Source organism: Mytilus edulis, chromosome 6 (genome assembly GCF_963676685.1).
Source record: "Mytilus edulis chromosome 6, xbMytEdul2.2, whole genome shotgun sequence".
NCBI classification, from domain to species: domain Eukaryota; kingdom Metazoa; phylum Mollusca; class Bivalvia; order Mytilida; family Mytilidae; genus Mytilus; species Mytilus edulis.
This window is the reverse complement of record NC_092349.1, coordinates 6,808,250-6,834,395: the sequence shown is the minus strand read 5'-3', so window position 1 is coordinate 6,834,395 and position 26,146 is coordinate 6,808,250. Positions and strand designations below refer to the sequence as shown.

The following is a 26,146-nucleotide window of genomic DNA, read 5'->3' as shown; positions in this document are numbered from 1 at the left end:
TACTTCAGCAATTGAAAGATGTGAATCCAGGAAGGATGTATATCCAGCAAATTCTATTCCTATACAATAATTTGGAGTCCTAAAGAGGCTAAAATAACTGATTCCATAAAATCGGAGTAAAAGAAAACATAGCTTTTGACATTTTTTTTAAACTTTAATATGAATGTTACAAAATTTCTATTGACTGCTTTAGTACAAAATACTAATACTTACATATTCTGTAATAGTATTTGGATGATCTATACCAAGTACTCTCTCACTCATTAGTACTGCCCTTTGTTGGTATGACATAGCCTGAAATAAAAATTTAGCTATGAAATTTTCTTGCTTTTAAATTATGATCAAGATTAGACACACACATGTATTGTCATATTGAGAACAAACTGGGTTTTGAAATCATTCATTCGTCATTTTCAAAGCAATCAAGGGCCTTAACTCTTGAATGGCAAAATTGAAAATCATTACTTGATTAAAATTGTAATAAAATATGTAGAAAATTTGCAAAAAATTTGTACACGGATTATAAAATTAATGCAATTCCATAATGATTGGTATACTAATATACTGGTATTCTGTAAACTCAGAAATTATTGTGTGCATTTATTATTGTGATTTTTGAAGAATGGACAAAATAAGAGATTAATTATTGCGAAATTTACATACAGATATATTTATAAGATATCAGAATGCAAGTTCTTATTAATGCTATACTAACCTAGTTGCATTATTCGCATTAATAGAAACCTCGCAATAATTTCTGAATTTACAGTAAATGTGTCTTATTTAAAGATAACAATGTGTCAACTTTTTTTCAATTGTGAATTTTTTTTTCTATTCTTTTACACTCACCTCTCCATATTCTCCCATGATATAATTAAGTCTGGCCAGTAATCGTAGACAGGCAGCAATCTCAGCATGCATGGGTCCGTAGACATTGTTAAGTAAGTTCAAGGCTTCACTGATCAGTTCATAACCTTCCCGTAATAATCCTTGTTGTATCTTTGTTTGACCACTTGTGAAAAAGTGGTAAGCATCTGTGGCCTGCAACAAATATACATAGCAAATTATATCCAGTGTACATAAATAACACATGAAGAAACGATTTCTTTATAAATTTCACTTTTTAATGTAAAATGATCCAGCACTTGAAATTTTTGTACTTCACACTGTCCAAATGAATCATGATTCAAATAGATTTTTTTTTCTCTTCAGGTTACAAGCTATTATGTTTATTCTTCAACAATTTATTGGAGAATTTTTTGCAGAGTTTGAGTTGAAGGTCTATTTATGAAGTTTTCATTCACATCTTAAATGTCATTTTCAATTTTAGCAGATCAAACCAAGCACAAAACAAGAATATCTTCTTTAAAATGACCCAAAGAATGTTTTCACAGCATTATGTTTATGTTAGCTCTTGATACAATTTAAAATATATTTTATATAATCAGTTTCAACACACTGAACCAACAATTTTCTAGGCTAGTACAACATACCTTCGGATGAACATTTTTAACAATAGGAAAGACATTAATGATATCATCTTCATAGAACACTTGTTTATTTTTGGCATCCAAATTATACTCCTTCAATAAGATCTGAATTCCAACCTTCAGACAGAACTGTCTCAGCAGGGATACTCTCTGTAAGTTATACCTTTCTAAGGCACTATCTATAGAATCACTGAAAGGGGAGAAAAAAACAATGTATGGCTTATAAACAGATGTCATAGTACTCATCATAAAACTTACCAGTCTAATCTAAAATGATGATAATAATCCTTAATCTTACAACAAGTTTAGGTTGTAAACAGATGAAATAGTACTGATGTTATAATTTACCCCCATAAGAGTAAAATATACGAAAATAATCTTGAACTCCATCAAATATGTTAGGATTAGAAATAGATGGAAAAGTACTGATGATAATCTTGAACTTCATCCAACGAATGTTTGAGTTATAATGACAATAATCTTGGACTTCCTTCATCTTACCCAAGTATGGGTTTATAACAGATGGAATAATACTGATGTTATAATTTACCCCCATAAGAGTAAAATATACGAAAATAATCTTGAACTCCATCAAATATGTTAGGATTAGAAATAGATGGAAAAGTACTGATGATAATCTTGAACTTCATCCAACGAATGTTTGAGTTATAACAATAATCTTGAACTTCCTTCATCTTACCCAAGTATGGGTTTATAACAGATGGAATAATACTGACAAGAAAACTTACCAGTCTAATGTGTATTGGAAATAATCTTGAACTTCATCCACAACTTTCTTCCAAATTGTTTTGGGTGTATCATTGACCCATTCTGTGTTATCTGATAATAAAGGGACACAATAAATATATGACAAAACCTTAGAAGTTCCATGTAAATATAAGGTAAAGGGTATAAGTATATGCCTAATACTTCTATAGGCTTTCCAAGAAATGACATAGTTTTAGTTTAAACAATATTTATTCAGATAAATCAACATTAAACATATTATACAATGAAATAATTTTAAGGATTCAGAAACAAGCAATTTGCTTTTACAAATCGGTCTCCCTATAGTTTTGGAAGTGGTGGTCAGAAGGCACTTCTATAAAAATATTAATTAAGCGATAGGTAGTTTTGGTCCAGCATAGAAAATATTACAGAAAAAGTCCTTAAATTTGATCAATGATGGGGTTGAAGAAAATGTGCCTGATGACCTCAATGCAATTATTTCTGGAATACCTAATGGATAGTTGAGTGACTTGGGTCTAATTGGCGATCCTATCTCATCTCCTTACATAGATTACAGTGATTGCTTGTGAGAGAATACAGTATGAAATTTGCAATTGTTGAAGGCAGTATGGTGACCTTAGTTGTTAACCTCCTTTGGTCTCTGGTGGCTAGTTGATATTAGTCTTAACTGGTAGAATGTGCAATTTCAGGGTCTACTTAAAGCAACACAAATAGTATTCATAAAATATAAACATTAAGAGGATATTATACAAATTATTTGTTTTCTCTACAAGAATAGGAATCAACAGTATTTTTCTTTTGATGATTTTCCAAAGGTAGTATTGTTTCTACATATTTTTCTAAAAATTAAGTGAAGTCTTTTTTTCTGTAAAGCAGTCCTTGAACCACAAATGTGCAATCTACTTCAAAACTTACCTATACTGACTAATACAGCTTTATTTTTTCTGTTGTTCTTTCTTCTAGTTTTCTTACTCTGTAACTTTAAAAACATACAAATCACAATTAATGAGAAAAAATAGTGCAATATAATATTTAATTTTTATCTTCTTTTGAATAACTTAATCATATTCCAGAAAAAATGCTCAAGAGTTAGAGGGCATTTTTTTTTTATATAATTCATGGATAATGAGTAAGAACCATTTTCACTATACAAATACTTATTGATTTTTTTTTTTAAATGTAAGGATGGTACATGTGTGTCTTGCCTTTCAAGTCTTAGAAAATTCCATTTCATTTGTGCTAATAAATTAAATCAATCTCTCTTTTTACAGATGGTATAAATATATAGGTCCATTCAGAATCAAAATTGTCTTCATACCAAATCAGAAGAACGAAAGTCTTGATTTGTACTCATCATAATAGACCAATGAATTTTGATACATTTATATACTTTTTCACAGCTGTATTCAACATGTTCAATCAAATATTTCCAAATACAACAAAAACTTACAATAGTATCCTTGGTTAGATATCGATCTGACAGCAAAAACTTTCGTTACTACAAATTTTTCAAAGAATTTTGTAGCTGAGAATAAACAAATATACTCTTCTTCAATATCATAACTGTATACCAGTCAACCTTACCTCCTCAGCAGTTATCTGAGCATGTGGAGATGGGAAAGATCCCAGGAAACAGTTTAGAAAATGACTGACAGCAGACGACAGGCTCATCATGTCAACTCCCTGCATATAAATCTTAAACAGACGTTTAGCTGCCCTTGTAATTAATTCTGCTACAACAATATCCTGAAAAAGAAACCAAACATTTAAAAAAAAATTATTGTTTAAACCTACAACACACATTTTCTTCATAAATTCATCTCAAGCTTATTTTGTTGACTGGTTGTTAGCAACTTAATTCAACCATACTGGCTTCCTTCTTATATATTGAGTATGTTCAATTGCATAATTTTCATTCAAGTAAATGTGCAAAAAGGTAGCAAGAATAAAACACTAATTCATTTATCCAGCTATGACTTATGTCAGAAATACTGAATTGCATGCCTTACATTAGGACTACAGAAAAGCAGATAAAACATTCAGGTCCATTCAGAAATCAAAAATCGTCTTCACAACAATTCAGAAGACATTTGGTTATTTAAACTCATCATTATGGACATGAATTTGGATCTTTGGTGTACTAAGAACATGTGAAGTTTTTTAAAATAAATAGATATAAGAAGATGTGGTATTAGTGCCAATGAGACAACTCTCCATTCAAGTCACTATTTGTAAAAGTAAACAATTAAAGGTCAAAAGTATGGTCTTCAACACAGAGCCTTAGCTAACATCCAACAGCAAGCTTTAAGGAATATGCAATTTTTTCTTATCACTACATCAAAGTAGTTAGCCCGACTACATACTTACATATACATATGAAACAGATGAGTATTTGGACATGACATCGGCAACTTTACCAAGGTATCTCATATTTATACCCCTACAAATAAACAATTTGTTAAAATTTAACATGAAAAAGTGTCCACTGTAACAAACATTATATGCTAAATGCATTTTGCTGATTCAAAAAGAATCTCAAAACAATTTTGTTTGTATTCATTCAATTATGTTGCATGATTATAAAAAAGAAAATGTAAACAGTTTGGTTGAATTATAGCATGATAAAAGAACAAAGTTTCAAAGACCCCCATAATAAACATTTTTTGTCTGTTCAAGGGCATTTCGTGATGGCTAGTTTCTATTGAAAACTGAAAATCCTTGGCAAGTAAGGTTGGAGTTGAGTGCAGCTGCATGAGCAGGGTTCAAACTCACAACCTAGTGATTACAGTAGTTACTACACTAGACCACTTGGCCATGGAAGCCGTTAAACTGTTTTTATTATGGTATGTATTTGTAATAGGTACTGTTGTACATTAAAATATCCTTCATATACAAGTTTAACTTTTTAACAAGTCCATTCAGATAAAAAACATTAAAACATCAGATAAACAAAAGTCATTTACATATTTTTCATCACTATGGACAAATAAATTTTTTCAATATTAAGTAAAAATTGGTATTCCATGAATAACAATGATTACAGTTGGTGACTGCATAACAATCTCTATGGATTATGTTCCGACTTACTTGTTATGCATTGCTTCTGTCAAGGTCAGACCATCAATAGGAGAGGACGTATGATCCATACAGTCATTCACCTGTAGATTATAATATGTACTAATATAAAATTGATTGTACTTACATGTGTATAACATTTAAAATAAACTTAATACACAAGTTAAAACTTTTAACCATCCAATTTACAAAGTTAAGTTAGTTGGGAAATATCTCAATAATATCACAACACAAGTCCATTCAGAATAAAAAGATCATCAAGGATCAGAAGAACGAAAGTCATTTGTGTATTTTTCATCACTATGGACATGAGTGTATTTGTATTAAAAGTAAGCTCATCTAAACTTCAGTTAAATATAAACACTGTGATTGAGTTTTTTAAAATGCATATGAATATCAATGTGTTTTACCATTAAAAATATAGCACTAGTAGAGTCCTTACGATAAACTTTTTTTAATTTACATGCCTGAAGCTGGAACAAAAAATAGATTATATTGGTTGGTAGAATGCTGAGCCCTTGTAGTGATATCTGGCAATGATTACATGTTCAACTTACCAATGAAGGAATCTGATGAAGCACTAAAAATTCAGCTGCATCTTTGACTAGTTTCTTTTCTTTCTTGAACGTCTCACCCTAGTAAAAAAAAAAGCTATTTGGTGACATACCGACTAATCAAAGAAAACAAATAATTAACATACAAAATTTGAAATTATTTAATCAACTATGTCAGCCATGTAGTTGTGAGGAAAAATAAAGAACTGAAGAAGGCCAATGGCCAAAACATCTCAAAAAATTGGTTTATTGATACAATTATAATCAACTGTGCCTTAAATATCTTTAATTGTAGGAATAAAAAAAAAATGCAAATTAGAAATACTACACATTTTGTATAAGGGTGAAATATTTTGTGGTTAAGTTTTCTATGATCATGCAAGATTACAGGAAAATAAGTAGCCCAGCTAACATTCTCACAGAATTAGTTACATTTTGAATCCCTTTGATTGATCAAGCATAACTTTATTAAATTTCAATATTTACACAATTAAATAATCCATTATTTACCTCTGGTTCAGCATGTTTGACATGTGACTGAAATACATCGGGGTTAAAGGTTATACTGAATTCTGTATCACTAAGAGAACCAACAGCTTGAGCAGCTTTCTTCACTATATCTTTACTATTTTCTTCAACTGAAAAAAGAATCATTTCATAATGTTTATTGGTCATATTTTCCACAAGTTTTTAAGCAATTTCTTTTCTTTATCTTTTAAATTTTAAATCAAACCATTTTCCTGAAAATAAGAAACACTGTACACAATCACATATTTTTCTTACATTAAGAATGAAAATAATATTGTTTGACCTTTTTCAGCTCATCAAAAGCGATAGAAATTCTCTCCAGTTCTAGACTGAAACTTTTCAAAATTGAAAATTATTCAATGTTATCAAATACAAGTCCATTCAGAATAAAAAGATCATCAAGGATCAGAAGAACGAAAGTCATTTTATGTATTTCTCATCATTATGAACTTGTGCGTTTGTTCAATAGCATGCATTACAATACAAGTAAATTCTATATACTGATGATTGATTTTTTTTTTAGATATACATGGCTTTGTAGTTACATAAAGTTTACAAATTTTTGGTTTCAAGAATATATAAACTAAACTTACATGTTTGTCCATCACCAGCTGTAAGAGCTTCTACAATTTTCTTGGCCTCATCAGTTTCTATATCTTCGTCTTTATCTTCTGAGTCACATGTCTCACTATGTCCATTCGTCAAAGCCTTAGGTTCTATTGACTTCATGTCTTTAGTTTCTTCTTTCTTTGATTCCTAACAAGAATACATTTTTTTTTTTTACAATTTTGAATTTCAAAAACTTACTCTCTGAACCTACTGCAAAGAATTTCCCTGATCCTGCTTTTTAATTAACCATTTAAGAATTAAAAGCATTCTGATTTATATTTTCAAAAGTTTACAGCCAACCTTTGTGATTGGCTTACAACATTCTTAACCATGGAATTCACTCAGGGCTATTCCAGAAAAAAATGTAGGGGGGGGGTTTGGAAGGCAGTTTTGGTCAGCACCCGCCACCCAGACAATTGTAATTGAGAATTATAGTGCATTATAGTGTGAAAAGTTGCTCTGATACCCATCACCCATGTATTATTAATATAATGTGCCTTCCAACCCCCCAGTACATTTTTTTCTAGAATAGCCCTCAATAAAATGACATTTTTATCTTCCATTTCCATTTCATGTGGAACAGTACATATTTGCTTATAATTTTAGGATCCATAAAATTGTTTGACCCCAGTTTTTGCTTCTTCTAACAAATGAAATTTCAAGGTTTTTTATGAACATATGGTTTACTTTTATAAATTGTGACTTGGATGAAGAGACTTCTCATTGGCACTCATACCACATCTTCCTATATCAATAAATAAACTCACTGTTTGATCATCTGCTTTTTTGTTTTGTCTCTGTAACTGTAACTGCTGGAACTGGTAGGCTGCATGTCGTACAAAGGCTACATATCTAGTTCTATAAATAAATATTCAATGAATGAGATAAGTTTTTATAAGAAACAATTTTTCTGGGTTTTGTGAAAAATTGGTCAACCATGAGTTAAATTATTTAACAAAATATTAGTTTTCTTTAGTCTAGATTTATTTATTTTTTTCTATTTTTTCAGGTCTTGCCTATTAAACTGTCATTCCTTTCAAATAACAAATACTTTCTTAACCCACAAAATTAACAGTAACCTTCTCAAATTTCAAGCATATTTTCAAAGTATAAACAGTGGGAAATATCTCAATGTTATCAGAACACACAAGTCCATTCAGAATAATGTGATCATCAAGGATCAGAAGAACGAAAGTCATTTATGTATTTTTTCATCACTATGGACATGAGTGTATTTGTTTTAAAAGTAAGATTTTCAACTTATCACGTCTAGTTTCAGAGTAGTTAATAAAATTTGACATCTTCAGTTTAAAAGCAAATTAGGGAGACATTTTTGTCATCATTAAATTTGTTTTATAAGATTCATTTTAAACTTTACAAGTTGCACAAACTTCTCTGTGAACCAGCCATCTTTACCCAATCAATAAATTCCCAAAACTGTTACGATGTGCTAAACAGGAAGTAAATAGAAAATAGTATTTCTTTACTTGAAATATCACAATGATCAATTGTATACCTATATGATACACTTTTAATTCTTTGAATAAAAGACAACACTTACTCTACAAATGTTTCTATTAATTCTTGTCGTAGACAGGCTAATTTGTGTCTGAACTGACGTGGGAATCCCATCTCTGTCATTGTTTTACTTAATTCTTCATCTTCAACTGTAATATAAATACAACAGGTTATAATCAGAATAACTAATAATACACAATGTAAAATACACAAATGATGAGGACATCATGTTCAAAGAGTGTGTTCATTCAGTATACAAGTACACATCTATTGGTCATGAATGAAACTGAGAATTTAAGTCTGGAATATTTATTGAACAGTTCCATAATAGCAGGTGCACAACTTCAATATGTGTGCAATGTTTTGTGAAGTTTCAGGGATCTCTTTTACAAACTATCATGACTATAGGAGGAATTGATAATACAAAATAGGAATCCCCCTTTTTACTGGTTCTGACTTTATTCAACCCTGTTAGGACTAACTTATGACAATATAACTGATATATAGGTACATTCAGAATCTAAATGGTCTTCATAATAATTCAGAAGACATTTGGTTATTTGGACTCATCATAATGGACCAATAAATTATTGTGACCTTGGTATAAAGAAAATGAAAATATACATTGTGGACTCATTAACCCTTTCGCTGACGAGTCCCGGTTTACCGGGATTCACGCTTCAGACAGCTGACGATGAGTCCCGTTTTACCGGGATCGGAATACCTCTTTTATGTTTCCCGCTCAAACAGTGCAAACGTGGGTTATCTTTCTTTGATGGATAACCCGGATGAAAGTGTAATCATGGCGGTTCCGTTTGTTGAAAACCGTGTCAAATTCAGAGGAAATTTACGGAATTTACGAGAATTTGAAATGAGGGAACATTTTTTTTGAAAGAATATGGAAGAATTGAAGCCAAACTAGTATACTTTTTTGACATAAAAAGTCGTTTTATGTACAAAACAGTTGGAATGGACATCGATCAGTGTGAGGAATTTGTACAGCCTCATAAAATTTTTCAAAATTTTGCCGTTTTGGGTTAAAAAATTACGATTTGGGGTGAAAGAGTCGAATTTTGAGAATTTCACCTTGATAATGACGAAAATTTGAAAATTGAGTAGCTTCTGTCTGGGCAGCAATCGGTGAAAGGGTTAATATTTGTAGGATACTGATTTTCAAGAATTCTTTTGGTACCTACTAAATATAGCTTTATATATTATTTTTTCTGTTGTTCTTTATTCTGGCTTTCTTTCTCTCAGGTTTAGTATACATATCTCAATTAATGAAAAAAAGATGCAACAAAATATGTAATGTTTGGGTCTTTTTTTTGCTTTCCATTTTAAAGGAAGGCAAAGTTTTTTCCAACCCCCAACCCCTTGATTTCCTGAATTCAATCAATTTGTTAGCTTGATTTCCTATACAAAGTATAAAACATGTAAACTGTTTGTCTGGGGATATTTAAATCAAGTCTGCTTAAATTTAATCTTATAAATTCAAATAAATCTCTTTATTTTCGGTGCATTTAATAAAAAAAAATATATTAAGGTCCATTCAGAATCAAAATTGTCCTCATTATAACTCAGAAGAACGAAAGTCTTGATTTGTACTCATCATAATAGACCAATGAATAACGTAACCTAGGTTTTCTTTACTTATGAAAATATATACTGTACTGATTTTTCTAGATTTTGATGAAATTAATTTAACCTTTCAACAAATTTCTAATAGGCTTGATGTATCAATCAATCAAAAAAGATGTATCCACAAAAAGTATTGAATTCATAAGTAGATGTTATATGAATGCAAATATAGGTAACTGTATAGCCTTCAACAATGAGAAAAAACCATACCATAGTTTTTCTCTCAAAACAAGTTTAGACTTACATTTAAGATAGTTTGGATCTGGAGGAAAAGTTCTGAGCAAATCTAAAATATAATGTCGCTGGTCATTTCCAACAATACCCTATAAAAGAAAAAAAAAACATTTTCAGCATAATTTCAGGAAACAGAATTGTTTAAAATTAAAACTTTTGACCAGACTATTTACAGAAATTACATTAGTTTCACAGTAAATTATTAATATCAGCAAAGTTTAAAGGTGAGAGAACTACCGAATTGCTCCTTTTGTCCAATTTCAGAAATAAGTCAAAATATTCAAACTAAAACATAAATTAGACTTAAGAAAAATATTTAGGTCCATTCAGAATCAAAATTGTCTTCATTGAATCTCAGAAGAACGAAAGTCTTGATTTGTACTCATCATAATGGACCACTGAATTGTATTCTCTAGGTATTCTATGTGAATTTCAATATAATACCTTTTTTATATAACATGTATAATATATCTATTTAATATTAGCAACAGATAATAACAATGTGTTCTCATTTAGGTTCACAATTTCATACATGGTTACATTAACTTTGTGTGTCGATAAAACAAACAAGGATATTTGTCCAAGTTACACAATGCCCTGTTGAACAATGTTCAGTAATTTGTGAAATATAATCAAAACCATAATTTCGCTTAAAATTTTTAAAGTTCACATAATTAACCCTTACCATGCTGAATTGTTTTTAAAAAATGTCTAATTTTCGTTTATTTGCAAAAATATGCAAATTATATGCAAATGAGCTTAGCCCTGTTGCTGTAGCATATTGATTCCTTTAAATCTAATGTAGGTGATCAAGGGGTGGGCTGGCGGGGGTGATGAGGCAGGAATTTGCCCCAAAGTTGGTCATCAGGTGCAAAAAGCGTCAATTTTGCTGATTTTTCGTCCTTTCTCTTGACCCAGAAGACCCAGGAATGCTGGTACAGGTATCCAGCTGTAGCCTGCATGTAGAGTGGACCCTAGTAAACAAATTGACCCCAACAGTTGTTAGGTGGGAGTGAATCTGATCTTGGTTCAGAAGTCTTCAGAAGATCATTTGGACCAAAAATACGGAATTTACGATTTTTTACTTCAAATGGACGCAAAACCGGAAGTAGTCGTTTCCTATGTGTATTTCAATAATCTTACGATCAGTAGTTATATGGCCGTGGGTTTGCACTATTATCGCAAGTTTTATGCCTCTGAACTTCCTTTGTCAGATGTGAAGCCCACCCCTCCAGAAAACCGAGTTTAAGCCGATTTCAATTTTCCAAGTCCGTAGTTGTGCTCAAAATGCAACTTATACATAAGAAACATGAATATGGATAGCCTCAGGTTGACGGAACATTCATAACTTTTAAAATAAGTATCATAAAGTGGACTTCTAAAAGTATGGAACGCCATTGGAGCCAAATAACGGTGGTCTGAGTACGTCCGTCATATGACGGTCACCGCATGGTAAGGGTCAAGATGATCAATTTTAAGTTGATGATGTTATGGCCCCAAATTTATGTTGAACTTTTTTCAAACAAAAATTTTACCTGATACAGGACTAGAAAACAATTTGCAGAAGGACAAAGACACTGATTGATACACAGTGTTTCCCCTACTATTGTATCAATGTGTTGAAATGTATTTGGAACAACCTATCTATATTTAATACTAAAATTACAAACCTTGCACTCCAGTGATGAATATAACTCTACTGCCTCACTCTTTTCATTCAAAACACTACAAGGACAAAAATCAGTTAATTAAAATGAAAGAAAGTCAAACACAAATCAAGACTGTGCAATACTATAACTCTACTCATGTTTTAATCAGGGCTATTCCAGAAAAAAATGTATGGGGGTGTTGGAAGGCAGTTTTTGTCAGCACCCGCCACCCAGACAATTGTATTTGAAAATTATAGTGCATTATAGTGTGAAAAGTTGCTCTGATACCCATCACCCATGTATTATTAATATAATGTGCCTTCCAACCCCCCCCCCCCCCCCCCCCCCCCCCCCATACATTTTTTTGTGGAATAGCCCTCAGTTTTTCACTGCTGTTTCTTTTTTTAATCATTTGTTTTGCCCTGAAATTTATTATTGATTATGAAGTGGTTTTTACGACTCTTTTTTTGCAAGTTTTATTAAAACATTTTCTCTTACAATATGCAAATACAACCATTAGCATATATGTACAATTTTCATTCAATAATGCATTAATCAATTCACTTTAACAAAATGTAAATTTAAACTTACTTGTGAGGTCTTATTTTTAATTGACTAGATGTTTTCTTCAACTGAAAAGAGAACAGATAAAACTGTAAGCTATTTTTTTTATATCTGAATGAAACAACGCAATTAACAGAATAACAAGTAATTGCTGTGGTTAATTAATAATTTAACTGCAGCTTATCAATATTGCTGAATTAGAAATATCTTCAGGACTAATATTCACAAATTCTAAACTTGATAGTTGACACTGAAAGAAAAAAATAATTTGTAATTGTAAAGGATGATCTAGGACAGAATTTGTATTTACCACAATTAAATATTGATCAAATCCAATATATCGTTATCAAACACAGATTGAATACAAAAATACCTACCAGTTCTTTATATTTGTCACTGGTTACGACAGTTTTACCAAAGTCTATAGATCCATACACTACAGACTGCTCTTGTTCTCGCTCTAAAATACCTGTCAAAAAGAGTCAATATTTTTATTTACAACTTCTAAATTCTGTAAAAATGTTAACACTGGTAAAATCTCTTAAATCGTTATTTGAAATTTTTCGCAAAATTGGGAAATATCTTCCTTGAATTATAACCTGTACCTCAATTAAGTGTGATCATAGGGTTTGTCCCTGAAAATTGATAGGTATATAAAATCAAACACTCAAAATATTTTTGTGAATTACCTCAAACACAGCTAAACATTTCTGTTAAAAAGAGCTAGATGTAGCACACAATTACACTCAGGGGAATAACTACCTGGAATAATACTCTGAGCAGTGACCCTGTAACCTCTGTAGTCCACAACAACAGTTCCCAGGGTGTAAAGTCCTTCATTATCAACACTGAAGTAAGCTCTTACTCCCTGCAAGTCATTACCCTGAAAAATATCAATCAATAGAAATTTAAATTTACACATTATTTTCTATTAATAGGAACCACATTATAATAAAGTGTTTATGTTCACTTTTGAAAATAAGTAAATTATATAGTTGGAGGGAATAAGACAAACATTTTCTGACTAGTCAGGCTCAACCAGTCACAATATGAGATTAATGAAAGCACTATGGTCATTTTCATAAAAGTTTTAGGGGCCCCAACCCAATTTTCAGCAGCATTCCCTATTCAGTTGGTCAGAAAAAAAATTGACCTGTGATTTATATCATACATAAAACTTAACATGCAATACATTATAATCATTTATATCATTGTTAAAGTTATATATATAAATGTATACATACAGGGGCTGTATATGCAGCAGCATCACCACCAAAATCTTTGTAATGATCTCTGACATCAAATCCAAGACTGAAGAAAATGTTGTTCCAGATAAACATCTGCATTCTGAAATGTAGAAATTACAACGGTAAACAAGTATGCAAGCAATCAATTGGATTTCATACATATGAAATGAAGAACAAATTTGACTGCTGTTAAATAAAAGTATCAATACTTGGTAAGAGGTTAATAAAATTTCAATTTATTATGTCAAGAAATTACAAAATACTGTATTCATGATGTTTATTTGTTCGACATTTGATCTAGGATTTTAAACTTTACAACAATTACACCATCCCTTCACATATTAAAATAAAACTTGGGTTGCACTTTTTTCTATTCTTTCATGCACAATTTTTTTCTCTCTATTTTTCTTATTATTGTTCGGACAGACAATCCTGAAATAATCATAACCTTTGAAATAATAAGTGACAACTGACTCCCCATACAATCAAAGCTGTAAAAGCTCTTTGCCATTGACACCCAATATTTCATCTGAACAAATAAAAATAAAAATCTGTTCTTGACTTTAATGCCAATTCAATATCTATCAGGACTTACTTTGCCTCTTCCCCAGGATTAATTGCCATGACATTACCATCTATAACAGCTGTAGCACCTCTGGTGGCAGCACCAACAAAGTCACTGTGAACCTAAAATATAAACAACATATATTTATGAAAGACGTTTAGATATGAATCATTAAAGTAGTTTTCCAGTAAAGTTTGATCAACAAATAATGTATTGAAATATTTATTTTTCTAAACTTGTGTAAAAACAAACAATTTATGGATGCCTCTTCATTTACAAAGTGGTTCCCAAAGCATTAGATGGATAAAATAATGGTTACCGATATAAAAGGATTTGTTTCTAAGCATTAAATGAACAATATTGGGTTTGCGGTGTACTAACCTTAAATATTGCTCTTTCTCGTATCAGCCTTTCTGGAAGTGTTTTCCGTGGCAGTTCTCTAGTTGTTTGTATTTCTTCATTCCAATCTCTGGTTTGACCAGGAATATGTTCTTCATATCCTAACCTTGTGGAGAATGCTGTAAATAATGTACATAATCATTAGATGCATGCAATAGTACAAATCTGCAATCTGCCAAATGTTGTACAAATAACAGGTACACAAATAAATTTTTTCCTTAATTTGTACTAGTACAAATAAATTCTCCTGTTACCCCTCTTCCATATTAAGAAAGCAGTAATGTGGAAATTTTTTCTAGTGTACCAGTTAATTTTTGGGTCCTCTACGCGGTCCACGTTTTAACTATGTCTCCTATTTCTTTGAAAATTAGAGACAATGATAAAGATTTTAACAACTTAAGTTTTGATTTCTTTTTATCTAACTCCGGATTTGTTCTTTGTTAATGTATAGATGATTAATAATATCATTGTAAATTAATTATAACAGTTCCCTAAAATTAATTTGTACTAACAGGAAAAAACAATAGTTCTTTTGTAGATTCCTTGAATATTTGTTTATGTATGCATTTTCATTTGGTTTCAATTACCGTAGATACTCGCTTATAAGTCGGAAGTTTGGGAGTAAAATTCAGAATCCAGAGAGGGGTACCGACTTATAAGCGAGATCCAGCGACCAGAGGGAAAATCCAAGCTCGAGAAAAGTGGTCAGGAGTGAATTTCCTGGTCAAAACTACGTCGGTGATTGCCAAACCTACATAAATCCTTAAATTAAAAGTTTTGGTTGAAAATAAATGACTACAATACTGTCTTTATGTTTTATTTGTTCTCTGTTAACCCTTTTCTGTCAAATTATTTGTGTTGAATTTCCGACTGTTTCCGGTTTGTGTATTGATTTTCATGGTCAAATGGTTTGTGCATAAACCCAAAAGAAATAACCAAGAACCAAAAATGAAAACGAGATAACAATGTACCAACTATATGTAAAAGGATGTATTCAGCGGAGTTATTGTGTCATTATTGTGATATCATGGTATCAATTCAATACTTATAAATCATACAATAATCAAAAATAATTTTAATATTCATTCCCAAGATCAAAATATTATTCATTAAAATGTCTCAGGTAAACACAAAGATTACAAAATTGATTGGCAAGCCAACATAATCCATTGATAGCCCCTAATTAAGAGACAAAGAGTTGTATTCACTAAAGGTGTGAAAATATCAGTGATAGGTGAACAGATGACACTAATGAGTTGGGAGTTATTTTAATATAAAGTTGATTGGCTTCACTTAATTTTTTTAATCCTTTAATCATCACAATATAATAAGAATTATGAAGTGTACATGCTCCTTTAACACTGAGTTATGTGTGCTGTGAAAAATATTGATTGACTTTAAAAAAAAATTCAGGTTCATATTGGTTTATGTTCGCTTTTCTAAAACAATAGGTTGTTAGTCATACCCTACAAAATCATTGATGCATTACGTAAACAACACATGGCTAATCTGTAATCAAACAGTGAACAAAAAAACAGGAATACATACTTTTTTTATTATTAACAGCTATATAAATTATCATAATCAACATCAAATAAATTCAAACCAAACAAACATTCATGCAGAAAATGAATGTAATTCCTGGATTTGCATTGGTTTTACCGGCGTTCAGTAACTGTCAGCTGCAAAAAAAATGTCCAAATTTTGTCCGACTTATACGAGGGTCAAGACTAAATCCTCAGAATTTGGAGCTGAAAAGGGCATCCGACTTATAGTCGGATCGACTAATAGGCGAGTATCTACGGTACAGTATTCTGTCCATCGGTTTTGTTTTAGTTTGTGTTTATGTTTTTTGTTTTTTTTGTATACAAATGGTAGGTCCTTAAATATGGATGGAATTAACTAATAATACAAACCATCTTCAGCCCTGATATAATCTACACTATGTTCAGGCATAGGAGCCATCCAACTATACACTTGGTATGGTGTTGTCATTCTTTCAAATGGATGTTTATTGGCCCTCTTCTTTAACAATACATTGAAATTCTTTTTGAAAGCTGGACTAATCTGAAAATACAATGCAGAGAATGCTTTATTGCTTATATATATATCATGAATTTACCAGTAATTATCATTTTTTTATTATTTTAACGATAGATTATGGGAACACAGATTGCATGATATACTCAACATTTCAAATATAGTGTAAACTTTAATGCAAAAATTTGCTAAATAAAATAAAAGTAATTAAGACTAAATATTTGCTCCTACCTGACTAAGGAGATCTATGAGAGAATGTGATAAATATTTCTGTTGAGCTGATCTTGGATTAAATTCATCTTCTGTAGATCTGAAATATTGAGAATTCAGACTAAGCATTTTAAATCATATAAAAATAGACCAAATTTAATAATATTTTTTCACAATTCCAATTACAATTTCTATGGAGATTGATAAGTAGTTGTTGAAGTTTTATTATGGATAAAATCAGATGTTGACATCATTGTCATAGGCTCTTACTAAATCAGATAGGTTTACTGGGAATATAGTTATCATACTTCCGAAACTTCACTCACTAAAAATTAGTCAATAATAAAAGAATCTTCAAAAAGGGCCGGTCTCTAGACTGTAACTGTTCATTGTTAAAGGCCATAAAATCAACGTTTGAACACATAAAACCATAAATACTAACATCGTTTGAATAATAACAATGAAAATAATTAAAAATCAATGAATTTGATATCGTTTGTAGTTCTATTATATGAAATATCTGCACTTTAAACAGCCAAAATCAATCAATGAAACAGCACCATGTGTTATAGTTTTCCAATTTTCTCACTAAACAGTGTGATTTTTCACCAGTAAAAAATGTAAATTAAGATAACAGATTTACTTGTCAATCCCATATAACAAAAGATAAGCTATAAAGGGTAAAATATTAATTGTGCCATTAAAACTCACAACCCGTGATTGTCAATTACTTACTGATTTACATAAAATCCTCGAGTGGATGCAGTTATGTGGTACTTTTTTTCTTCTAATGTGAGAACATATAAATACAACAAATCACCTGAAATAAAAAAACAAAAAACATTGGAACTTATTAAATGCAAATAAAAATAAAATTGGAAGTTCAGTTTCACTTATCGTGTCTTAGTAAAACATCTGCTTTTTTCTTACTTATGTTTAATAATACTATATATAATTCAAAATTAACTATTTAACCCATGATGTCTCATGCATGGTACTTCATTTATCCCCTTTGCTCCATGAGACCAGACTCATTTAAAATGAAACAGATAAACAGACTTACAAAGGAGGAGAATTGCAGTAGGTCCTCTTGAACTTAAAATCACCAACAAACACTATTGTGATATCAGACAGAAATATAACTTACCATGCATTTTTCTGTTGCCTGGTGGTGGATTCCATCCACTGTAAGTCAATACTTTAATACACTGTGGACCCTGAAAACAAATTAATTAAAAATATTGTTATATTAGTGATTTTCTTACGAGTTATTTCCCCTTTCTTTACAATAATAACATAATAGGGGGATATGGCATGATTGCCAATGAGACAACTATCCATCAAAGTTTAAATATCAGCAATTTTAGGCAACCTTATTGAATAATCATCAATGTATCTACTTTCAGTTCTTGTGTAAAAGTCTTGGACCAAGGAAACTGTCATGAGGCAACTTCAGGGGTTTTTGTGTGTTTTGCTTCTTTTTTTTACTACACAAAAGTCAATATGAATGCTTTTAACTATAAATAATTTGAGAACAAAAGACAAGTATATAGACAAAAATAATTAATCATGTAGGAAGTATCTAACCTTAAGTTCCTTGATATTAGGATGTAGAGGTAACAGGGGCCTCTCTTTACTATTTGGCATGATAAAATCTGGTGGCGTACAGTCAATGGATTCTGGCTTTGTTCTTTTCTTATCTGAAAACAAGACAGTTACAATCTGGTCATAGTTTGAAAATATTTTTCATTACTTTTCGTGCATGTTTTTTTTTTAATTTAAAAAGTCTCACTTAAATCTTATTTTTATCTGAAATAGTACTAAAGTGAAGTTTGTTAATTTGTATATATCAATTCTACATGTTTTTTTCTGTTATGGTAACTGCGGACTTTAAAACCCTTGTGCATGTTGTGCGAATTAATTCATTTTATTTTTGATTTTACGTCTGTTTTACGGACCATTTTGCTCTATGAAAATTAAACTAGAGATATTTTCTAAGAATTTACATCCTCAAAATATTACATTTCAAAAACTAAATAGTGTTATTTCTTTCTTTTAATAAGATATTTCTTATAAATCGAATATCAGTTAAATATCATTAAAGAGATAAATTGTTCCACCCAGTTATTTTTTAAACTATCAAAGTGCAATTCTCTTAGAAAACCCCTGGGGTACAATCTTTAAGAAACATTAAGCTATTTCTATTTTGACAGATGTAATCTCCTTACCTAGAATGTCCCCAGATGTGACCACATTTAAGAAGGACATGGAGTTACAGTCTACACCATTGTAAGCATCAGCTGGGTCTATAGATTTCAGCAGATCTCTAATATGCCGGACATGGATTCTGGCTTCTCTTACTGTGTATGGCTCTAAAAGTTAAAAGGTTAAAATAAGCCATTTATTACATGTAAGAAGTAGGATTTCAATTACTAGAATATTTTTGAGACAACACACATTTCCACTTATGCACATTAAAACAAACTATATAGAACTTGCTAAAACATTAATAAAAGGAAAGCTGGTGATAATCAGAAAATTGTCTTAAATTTCATGAAGAAAATCAAAATTTGACATACATAAATATAAAAAGATGTGGTATGAGTGCCAATGAGACGTTACATACATTTCAACTTTTTTCTTTAACTCATTAAAACTTTAACATGCCTCAAAATTGATCAATGTAAATCATCACTATTACTGAACTTATTTTCATCACACCAAAAAAATATCTTGCTAAAAAAACTGAAGCACAAAAAATATTTTTTTTTTTTTATACCTTCAACAACTTTAATGATGGATCCTTCCTTCAAACTTTCAATACTTTTCAGTTCAGCAAAATTATCTAGCGTGGTTCCATCGAGCTGTATCGAGAAACATGTTCTGTGACAAGTATCTTCCCTGTCCATAAGAACTTGGTGGATTTCTTGTACCAGCTCCATAGAACTCACCTAGAAAATAAAACCGTCAAGTCAGCATAATTTACAGAAAGAAACTTAATAGGACCATTCCATTTAAAGGAAACCAGGGAGATAGTATTAATTTTATTCATCAAATATTTTTATGATTTGTTAATAACTACAGAGAACTAATTACAACTGGGCTGTTCCACTGTTAAAAAAAAAGAGTATTTACAAATTCAAATTTCAGTCTGCACGGTTAGCTTCTAGTCCGATGCCCCAGACTAGTAAAATTTCATTCGGACTAGTAATGTTTTTGGCCCAATAAGAAAAATGTCAATATTGGTCTTCGGACTAGTCGTTGTAAAAGTTTTTGGTGCAGACAGAATTCTTTTTGACTACTTTCAGTACTATTGTGCTTTTTTATGGTGGTCTAATAGAAGAAGTCAGAGTGCCTGGACTTATGTCAATGAGACAATAAAGCAAAAACACAAAAATAGAATATCTAGGCCTACATTTTGTAGTAGGAATGCTTTATTTAATGCACATATTTTCTTTGGCCTGCATTTAAATTTCTCTATAGCATTTCAACACAAAGAATTTTTCTTCTTAACATCTGATCTGATTAAAAATACATTTTTAAAATATTTTTAAGTGCATAGAGCAAACAAGCTACATTGTACCTAGTTACAAATGAGAAAACTTCTCATAACACTTTTCTTTGCTTTCATCAAAAAGAGTGCATAGGTTAACTAAACATAGTTATCAGTAAAATGATTGATCAGACTGATAACATCAACTTCACATAATACTTTGTTAGGGTCATTACCTATAACAGGTAAACACCAATCCCCAAGAGGTCACATCACACTTTTGTATGAAGTGACTAGTCATGCTAGTAAAATGACGAAAACTACATGTACTAAATAAGGTTGATACTTTACAAATTTAAGGAAACTAACATGTGGATGCATTTATTTTCATGGATACCATTTTTTTGTGGTTAAAAAAAAGTACTTTCATGGAAATTTGATTTCATAATTTTGCAAAAGTATGCATACAAGCATAGAGAAAATGTGTCAATGTACTTTGTTCAGCATTTCAATTGTTTTAAATCTATCCACAAAAAAATTGGTGTCCCATGAATAACAATATATCCACAGTATTGCATTTTACTCAAAGAGCACTCAGCTATATGTCTTAATGTTACTGAATAAATGAAATACAAATTTTAAAATGGTATTAAAAAATATTAATGAATTTAAATAACAGAATGCAAATAATTTGATTGGGCCCATCTGATCTATTTTTTTTAATAAAATTATGTCATTTTTTTTCCAGTGTAGTGAATCACATTTTAAAAGTTTAATTTGGTTAAATAAACAATTGCATAATAAGTACTTTTGATATCAAATAATGACCCAGGATCCTGACGTGACATATTATTCTCACTAAGCATCTTATTGAACGTCATTCCTCTTTATTTATAAAGAGGGCTTACACGGCAGGGTATCCCATAATACCTAAAATCATCGACTTAACATCACTGTGTATTTAATAAAAAATGTTTGATGTACCATAATAGACTAAAAAGTAAAGAGCTGTATTTCATAGATAAATGCTTGAATCAAATGAAGAAAAAAAAATCGGAATTAAAACATGTGACCTCAAGTTAATCTGGATTAAACGAGAATAACTAAATATCAAGTTTAGCTGGTGGTTCTTATATTTTATGTTAATCTTTTTTTTAAAAGATATGACCTTACTGGCTTACATGTGCGTCTGGACAAAATAGTTGGTAATTTATTATTGCATATCAGAGTAATCCTTGGAATTTATTTCCTTTGGTTTTACCTGTATTAAAATTTGTATTCACAAGTACACTAGTTTATTTCTTTTTAATTTACATCTGTTGTGTCAATCTGTTAGTCGGAATGATGTATAAGTATATGCGTTTACTGTACCCCTACCTACCCTTATTTTTATCCCCTACCCTAAAGTTTTTTGACATTTTTTTTTATTAAGTCACAATGTTGCTCCCATAGACTAAATGTATTAAATCCCTACCTACCTACCCCGTTTTTTTTATCAGCATGTGACAGTTAACACACATACCTTTTTTTGGGCCTAAATAGAATTTTCTTTCTAAGTAGGCCCTTGCCCAGTGGTATTAAAAACCAATGAGACCTGACAAAATATATTTCATAGGGTCCTTTCCCTTCTATTTTTGCTTTTTACTTCATTAAATTTATGCTAAAATTAAATTGATCATTTTCATCAGACTCTCTTCTAGTTAGTATCAGTAAAATGTCTGCCAACTTCAATAACAAATTGTCAGAAAAAAATCTAAAAATAATTTTAATATCAAACCTTAAACCATGAATACTCACTGGTAATTCTATGCTTTCGCTCATCCCAGGGACAACTATTTTGACATTAAATCCTGTATCTTGAATCAGAACCATCTCTTGTTCTTCCTTTTCTTCTTTCTTTGCATCATCCTCTGCATCTTTGTCTGTTTTTTCTTCTTTCTCTTTGACTGGGCTCTCGTCTCCTGATGAGGACGATGAAGTGGACTCATCACTCAGTCCGTTCATCACAGGACTACTTGGAGCCTGATCACTGTCCATTGTATCTCCTACAATAGTAAAGACCAATATATATAGACGGTCGGTAAAAATCAAAGAGGTTGAAAGCACTTAAAGAAAGACTGTATTCAAAACCAATTACCTTGTTCTACACATAGTGAAAGCATGAAAATCTCCTAAAAAGAAATGATTTTTTTAAAAGGTCCCCATTGTGACAGGACACGACAGGTCATTCATTGACTGTACTTCATGTACTTGTACATCCAGCAGTCAGAGAAGCCCCACTTTTGCCAGAGTTTTATTGCTGGTCAGACGAAGACCAACGGAACAATATTTCTATTCACCAGTCACCCTTGTGGTCGTAACTCCTGGAGAGTTCATTAAATTTCACAAAAACATATATTTTGGTCACTTTGAGATGTAAATGTCATTGTTTTTATTTGTACAAATTTCTCAACATGTATATTTAATATTTGGGGTAAAAAAAGACCATAACACACTTAGACCTTAAAACAAGCCACATAATGGACCTTTAAACTGGTTCAGAAAAAAGTTGCAAGGGATCCATTGGGTTTTCGTTTTTAATAAATCAAACAAGTATGAATTGGGGAGATATAGAACAGATAAACAGACTGGAAAACATGCTAAACCCTTCTTGCTTAGGCAGGACATAAAATGTCAGTGAAAGATGCAAGAAAGTAGAGCCAAGGTGTCATGGCCAAAAATATTTGCCCTTTTGGCCTATTCTGCATGTTTTCTAAATTATTTTATTTTAACACTGTTGCTGCCAAGTTTATGTATTAGCAAGGACAGAAAAACATGATATTTACAATCATATCCTATTTTCAGTGTACAAAATTACATTGGAGAAACTGGATAAAATTTTAACTTGGCAGTCCTCGTTACTTGTATGAAATATTCCAATATCATTTTCAAATCTAAAACGTGGTCACTTGAAGTAACAAAAGTACATCCTATCAAATATTTTCTGTAATAATACAATGAAAAGAAATAACTAGTTAAAAGTTTATTTTCATTTTTACGGAAATTTACACAAATTTGATCAACCATAATTTGCATCCTTCAAAGTTTAATATGTAAATATCCTGTTGTACAATTAATCAATAGTGCATTCAACTTTTTTAAGTTTTGAGTGACTCAGAAAAATTGTATAAAAATTCATTTAAAAAAAAAAAAAAAAACACAAAAAGAAGAATTCAAATCATGAAAAAAATCTACAATGTTACAAAAAAATCAGATAACATGTTACAATTTCTATGACACAAATCGTACAAACAAAAACAAAATTGTCAAGTTTCACAAGAAAACAATTAATTCATCACCTATCTTGTGGGATCATCTCTAAAATCACAAGCGACAAATTTTACCACCGAACTTCTGTGTCTGGCTCGTTACATTAAACAATGACCATATTTTGAAAAACCGTTACATTCCACCGATAACTTAATTGTCCCATTAAATCTTTTGTATAATATTGTATTGTGAGCTTCACACCTGTAATTAACTGGCCATCATGTGAATACTTTATAGCGTTTTAAATGAAATACAATATACTAAGTAACAACAGGTGTGTTCTTCAATGTAAGATATTAGGCCTAAAATTAATTATTGTTTGATTCCCCAATCCGACCAACCTTCAAAAAAGGTCCGACCCACAAAATTTTATTGTCAAAACTAAGTCAAATATTATTTTATTCATTTCCAATTTGCAAACTTGCTGGATTGACCAATATTGTTCCAGCTTTTAGGAAAAAATAAAATAGTTTCCCTACCTACCTACCCACACCTAGCTTGACAGGGTCTGGATTAGGGAAACAAACAATAAATTAATTTAGAAACAATGTAAGATAATAAAGCGGGTACAAAAACATTTGATGTCGTTTTTCAAGTTCTATTTTGGTCTGCTTGAATTTAAAGCATGTGAAGTAACCTTGTGATTTTTAACGGTATCTTTATAAGTTCTCCAAGTGTTCTTAGCATGAGGGTCCAAATGAAGGGGTCGAGGAGGATGAACTGAAATATTTGATACCAACCAGTGAAAAAATGACTGCTCTAAACATGCTAAAGTTTCGTCTAAGTCCCATCAATGTTAAAGATACAAAATCCTTGAAGGTGTAATAAATAAGATGTATAAATGACTGTTTTTAACAGGACATGATGGGGTTGTCTGACAGTGAGACAGCAATCCATCAACATGTACAAAACATCAAGACATTTGATTTCCTGTTTATTTATCAATAATGGTCTGTTCAAGTTTCAAGAGAAATCTGTTTCAATATATAATACTGACAGCTTTCCCAAATATTCTAAAGATGATTGTTCCTATATCTGTATATTATATATCATCAAATCATTATAGTCAATATGACTGCAAATAAACTGTTGAAGACGGATAATGCTGGAAAATCATCCTCACTGATATAAAAGAACAATAAAAGCACTTATCTTTGCTTTCAGTTTTTTCAAGTGCATGTATGAATTGTGTCTAAAGTTAATACAGAATATATCTAGTATACAAGTACATTTGTACCCAGCTGTCACCATTTTCAACCTCTCAAAGGTTCAGAGTTTGGGACACTTGTCCAATTAGTCAAAACCAATAAAATGCTTGTCTGACAAGTTAAATCACATTCTTCAATCATCAAATGTATAATTAAACATTAAAACATTTTTTATTACATAATTAAAAATTTCTTTGGTGAAATTTATCAGGCAAGTAAGTTGTTATTTTTCACTAAACTGAATGTCCAGTAAGCAGTCAACATGATCAAGCAACGTTCTAACCTTTCCAGGGTTATTGAAACAGATTAATGACAGTTATATATAGCAAATAAATGTTTCGAGTTCAAAATAGTAGTCCATCGTCATACAAGTGATGTTGAAATTTGGTACATGGTATATAATGACATCATACAATTACAAGTTTTATCATTAGACTCATTTTTATGAAGTTATCTAGCATACTTGCTTTATATGAAGCAGGCAAATTGTCAAGCAAATACGTATTAGTGTCTCAACGATGCAGAGATTAAAGTCTATTCGGGGGCAGAATTTCTTGCTGTGTTGAAGACCCTTGTGTGCCCATTGCTGTTTTCTGCTCTTTGGTCGGGTTGTTGTCTCTTTGACATATTCCCCATTTCTATTCTCAATTTTACCACGGTACTTGTCATCTTCGCTAGCCAAGATTAAGGATCTGTGTCGCTCCCAGTCATCCTTTGCAGGTTAAGTTTGATTTTGGGATCCAGAAGGTAATAATTTTTTTTAGAGCCAGTTGTTAGTTGCTGCATCCAATCAATAAGTGCCTTAAAGATGATCATGTGGAAATGTGGAAAATGTAAAACAATTGTCACATAATGTTCAACACTTCTATACCCTCCCCCCCTCCCCAAGACATTTGCGATACTTTGAAAGTTCTTCCTAAAATTGAAGATTTACATGAAGGCTTGCTCCTCATGAATACAAATGTAGGAATATTAACATAAATGTTATATGCTTTTTTCTGCTTCACACAATTTGTACACTGGATACAGACTTTTTACACCTCTAAACTAAAGAGTATTTTAAAAA

General features: G+C 31.0%; 1 protein-coding gene and 3 non-coding genes across 5 annotated transcripts in view; all 4 read right to left on the bottom strand.

Moving 5' to 3' along the window:
- LOC139527033 (clustered mitochondria protein homolog) overlaps positions 1–26,146 on the bottom strand; it is a 34,463-nt gene that overhangs the window by 6,442 nt on the left and 1,875 nt on the right. For both annotated transcript variants that reach the window (XR_011665244.1, XM_071322280.1), the window contains exons 2-30: positions 22,361–22,608; positions 19,850–20,021; positions 19,299–19,442; positions 18,658–18,770; positions 18,218–18,287; positions 17,806–17,890; positions 17,092–17,170; positions 16,737–16,887; positions 14,803–14,939; positions 14,452–14,543; positions 13,854–13,956; positions 13,372–13,492; positions 12,987–13,078; positions 12,637–12,677; positions 12,067–12,121; positions 10,407–10,485; positions 8,568–8,673; positions 7,774–7,864; positions 6,991–7,153; positions 6,380–6,507; positions 5,873–5,950; positions 5,328–5,398; positions 4,608–4,680; positions 3,825–3,986; positions 3,156–3,219; positions 2,240–2,330; positions 1,494–1,680; positions 850–1,041; positions 214–294 (exon numbers count right to left, since the gene is read on the bottom strand). Coding sequence is in view for 1 of the 2 variants with exons in the window: in XM_071322280.1 (XP_071178381.1) it covers positions 214–294; positions 850–1,041; positions 1,494–1,680; positions 2,240–2,330; positions 3,156–3,219; positions 3,825–3,986; positions 4,608–4,680; positions 5,328–5,398; positions 5,873–5,950; positions 6,380–6,507; positions 6,991–7,153; positions 7,774–7,864; positions 8,568–8,673; positions 10,407–10,485; positions 12,067–12,121; positions 12,637–12,677; positions 12,987–13,078; positions 13,372–13,492; positions 13,854–13,956; positions 14,452–14,543; positions 14,803–14,939; positions 16,737–16,887; positions 17,092–17,170; positions 17,806–17,890; positions 18,218–18,287; positions 18,658–18,770; positions 19,299–19,442; positions 19,850–20,021; positions 22,361–22,608 (3,269 nt within the window). In the remaining variant the exon portion in view is untranslated. The remainder of the gene's footprint in view (positions 1–213; positions 295–849; positions 1,042–1,493; positions 1,681–2,239; positions 2,331–3,155; positions 3,220–3,824; positions 3,987–4,607; positions 4,681–5,327; positions 5,399–5,872; positions 5,951–6,379; positions 6,508–6,990; positions 7,154–7,773; positions 7,865–8,567; positions 8,674–10,406; positions 10,486–12,066; positions 12,122–12,636; positions 12,678–12,986; positions 13,079–13,371; positions 13,493–13,853; positions 13,957–14,451; positions 14,544–14,802; positions 14,940–16,736; positions 16,888–17,091; positions 17,171–17,805; positions 17,891–18,217; positions 18,288–18,657; positions 18,771–19,298; positions 19,443–19,849; positions 20,022–22,360; positions 22,609–26,146) is intronic.
- LOC139529173 (small nucleolar RNA SNORD59) lies at positions 3,530–3,603 on the bottom strand. The gene has a single exon (XR_011665796.1). It is a non-coding gene; the product is annotated as a small nucleolar RNA SNORD59 (small nucleolar RNA).
- Positions 10,069–10,142, bottom strand: LOC139529175 (small nucleolar RNA SNORD59). Its single transcript, XR_011665797.1, has one exon. It is a non-coding gene; the product is annotated as a small nucleolar RNA SNORD59 (small nucleolar RNA).
- Positions 10,718–10,791, bottom strand: LOC139529172 (small nucleolar RNA SNORD59). The gene has a single exon (XR_011665795.1). It is a non-coding gene; the product is annotated as a small nucleolar RNA SNORD59 (small nucleolar RNA).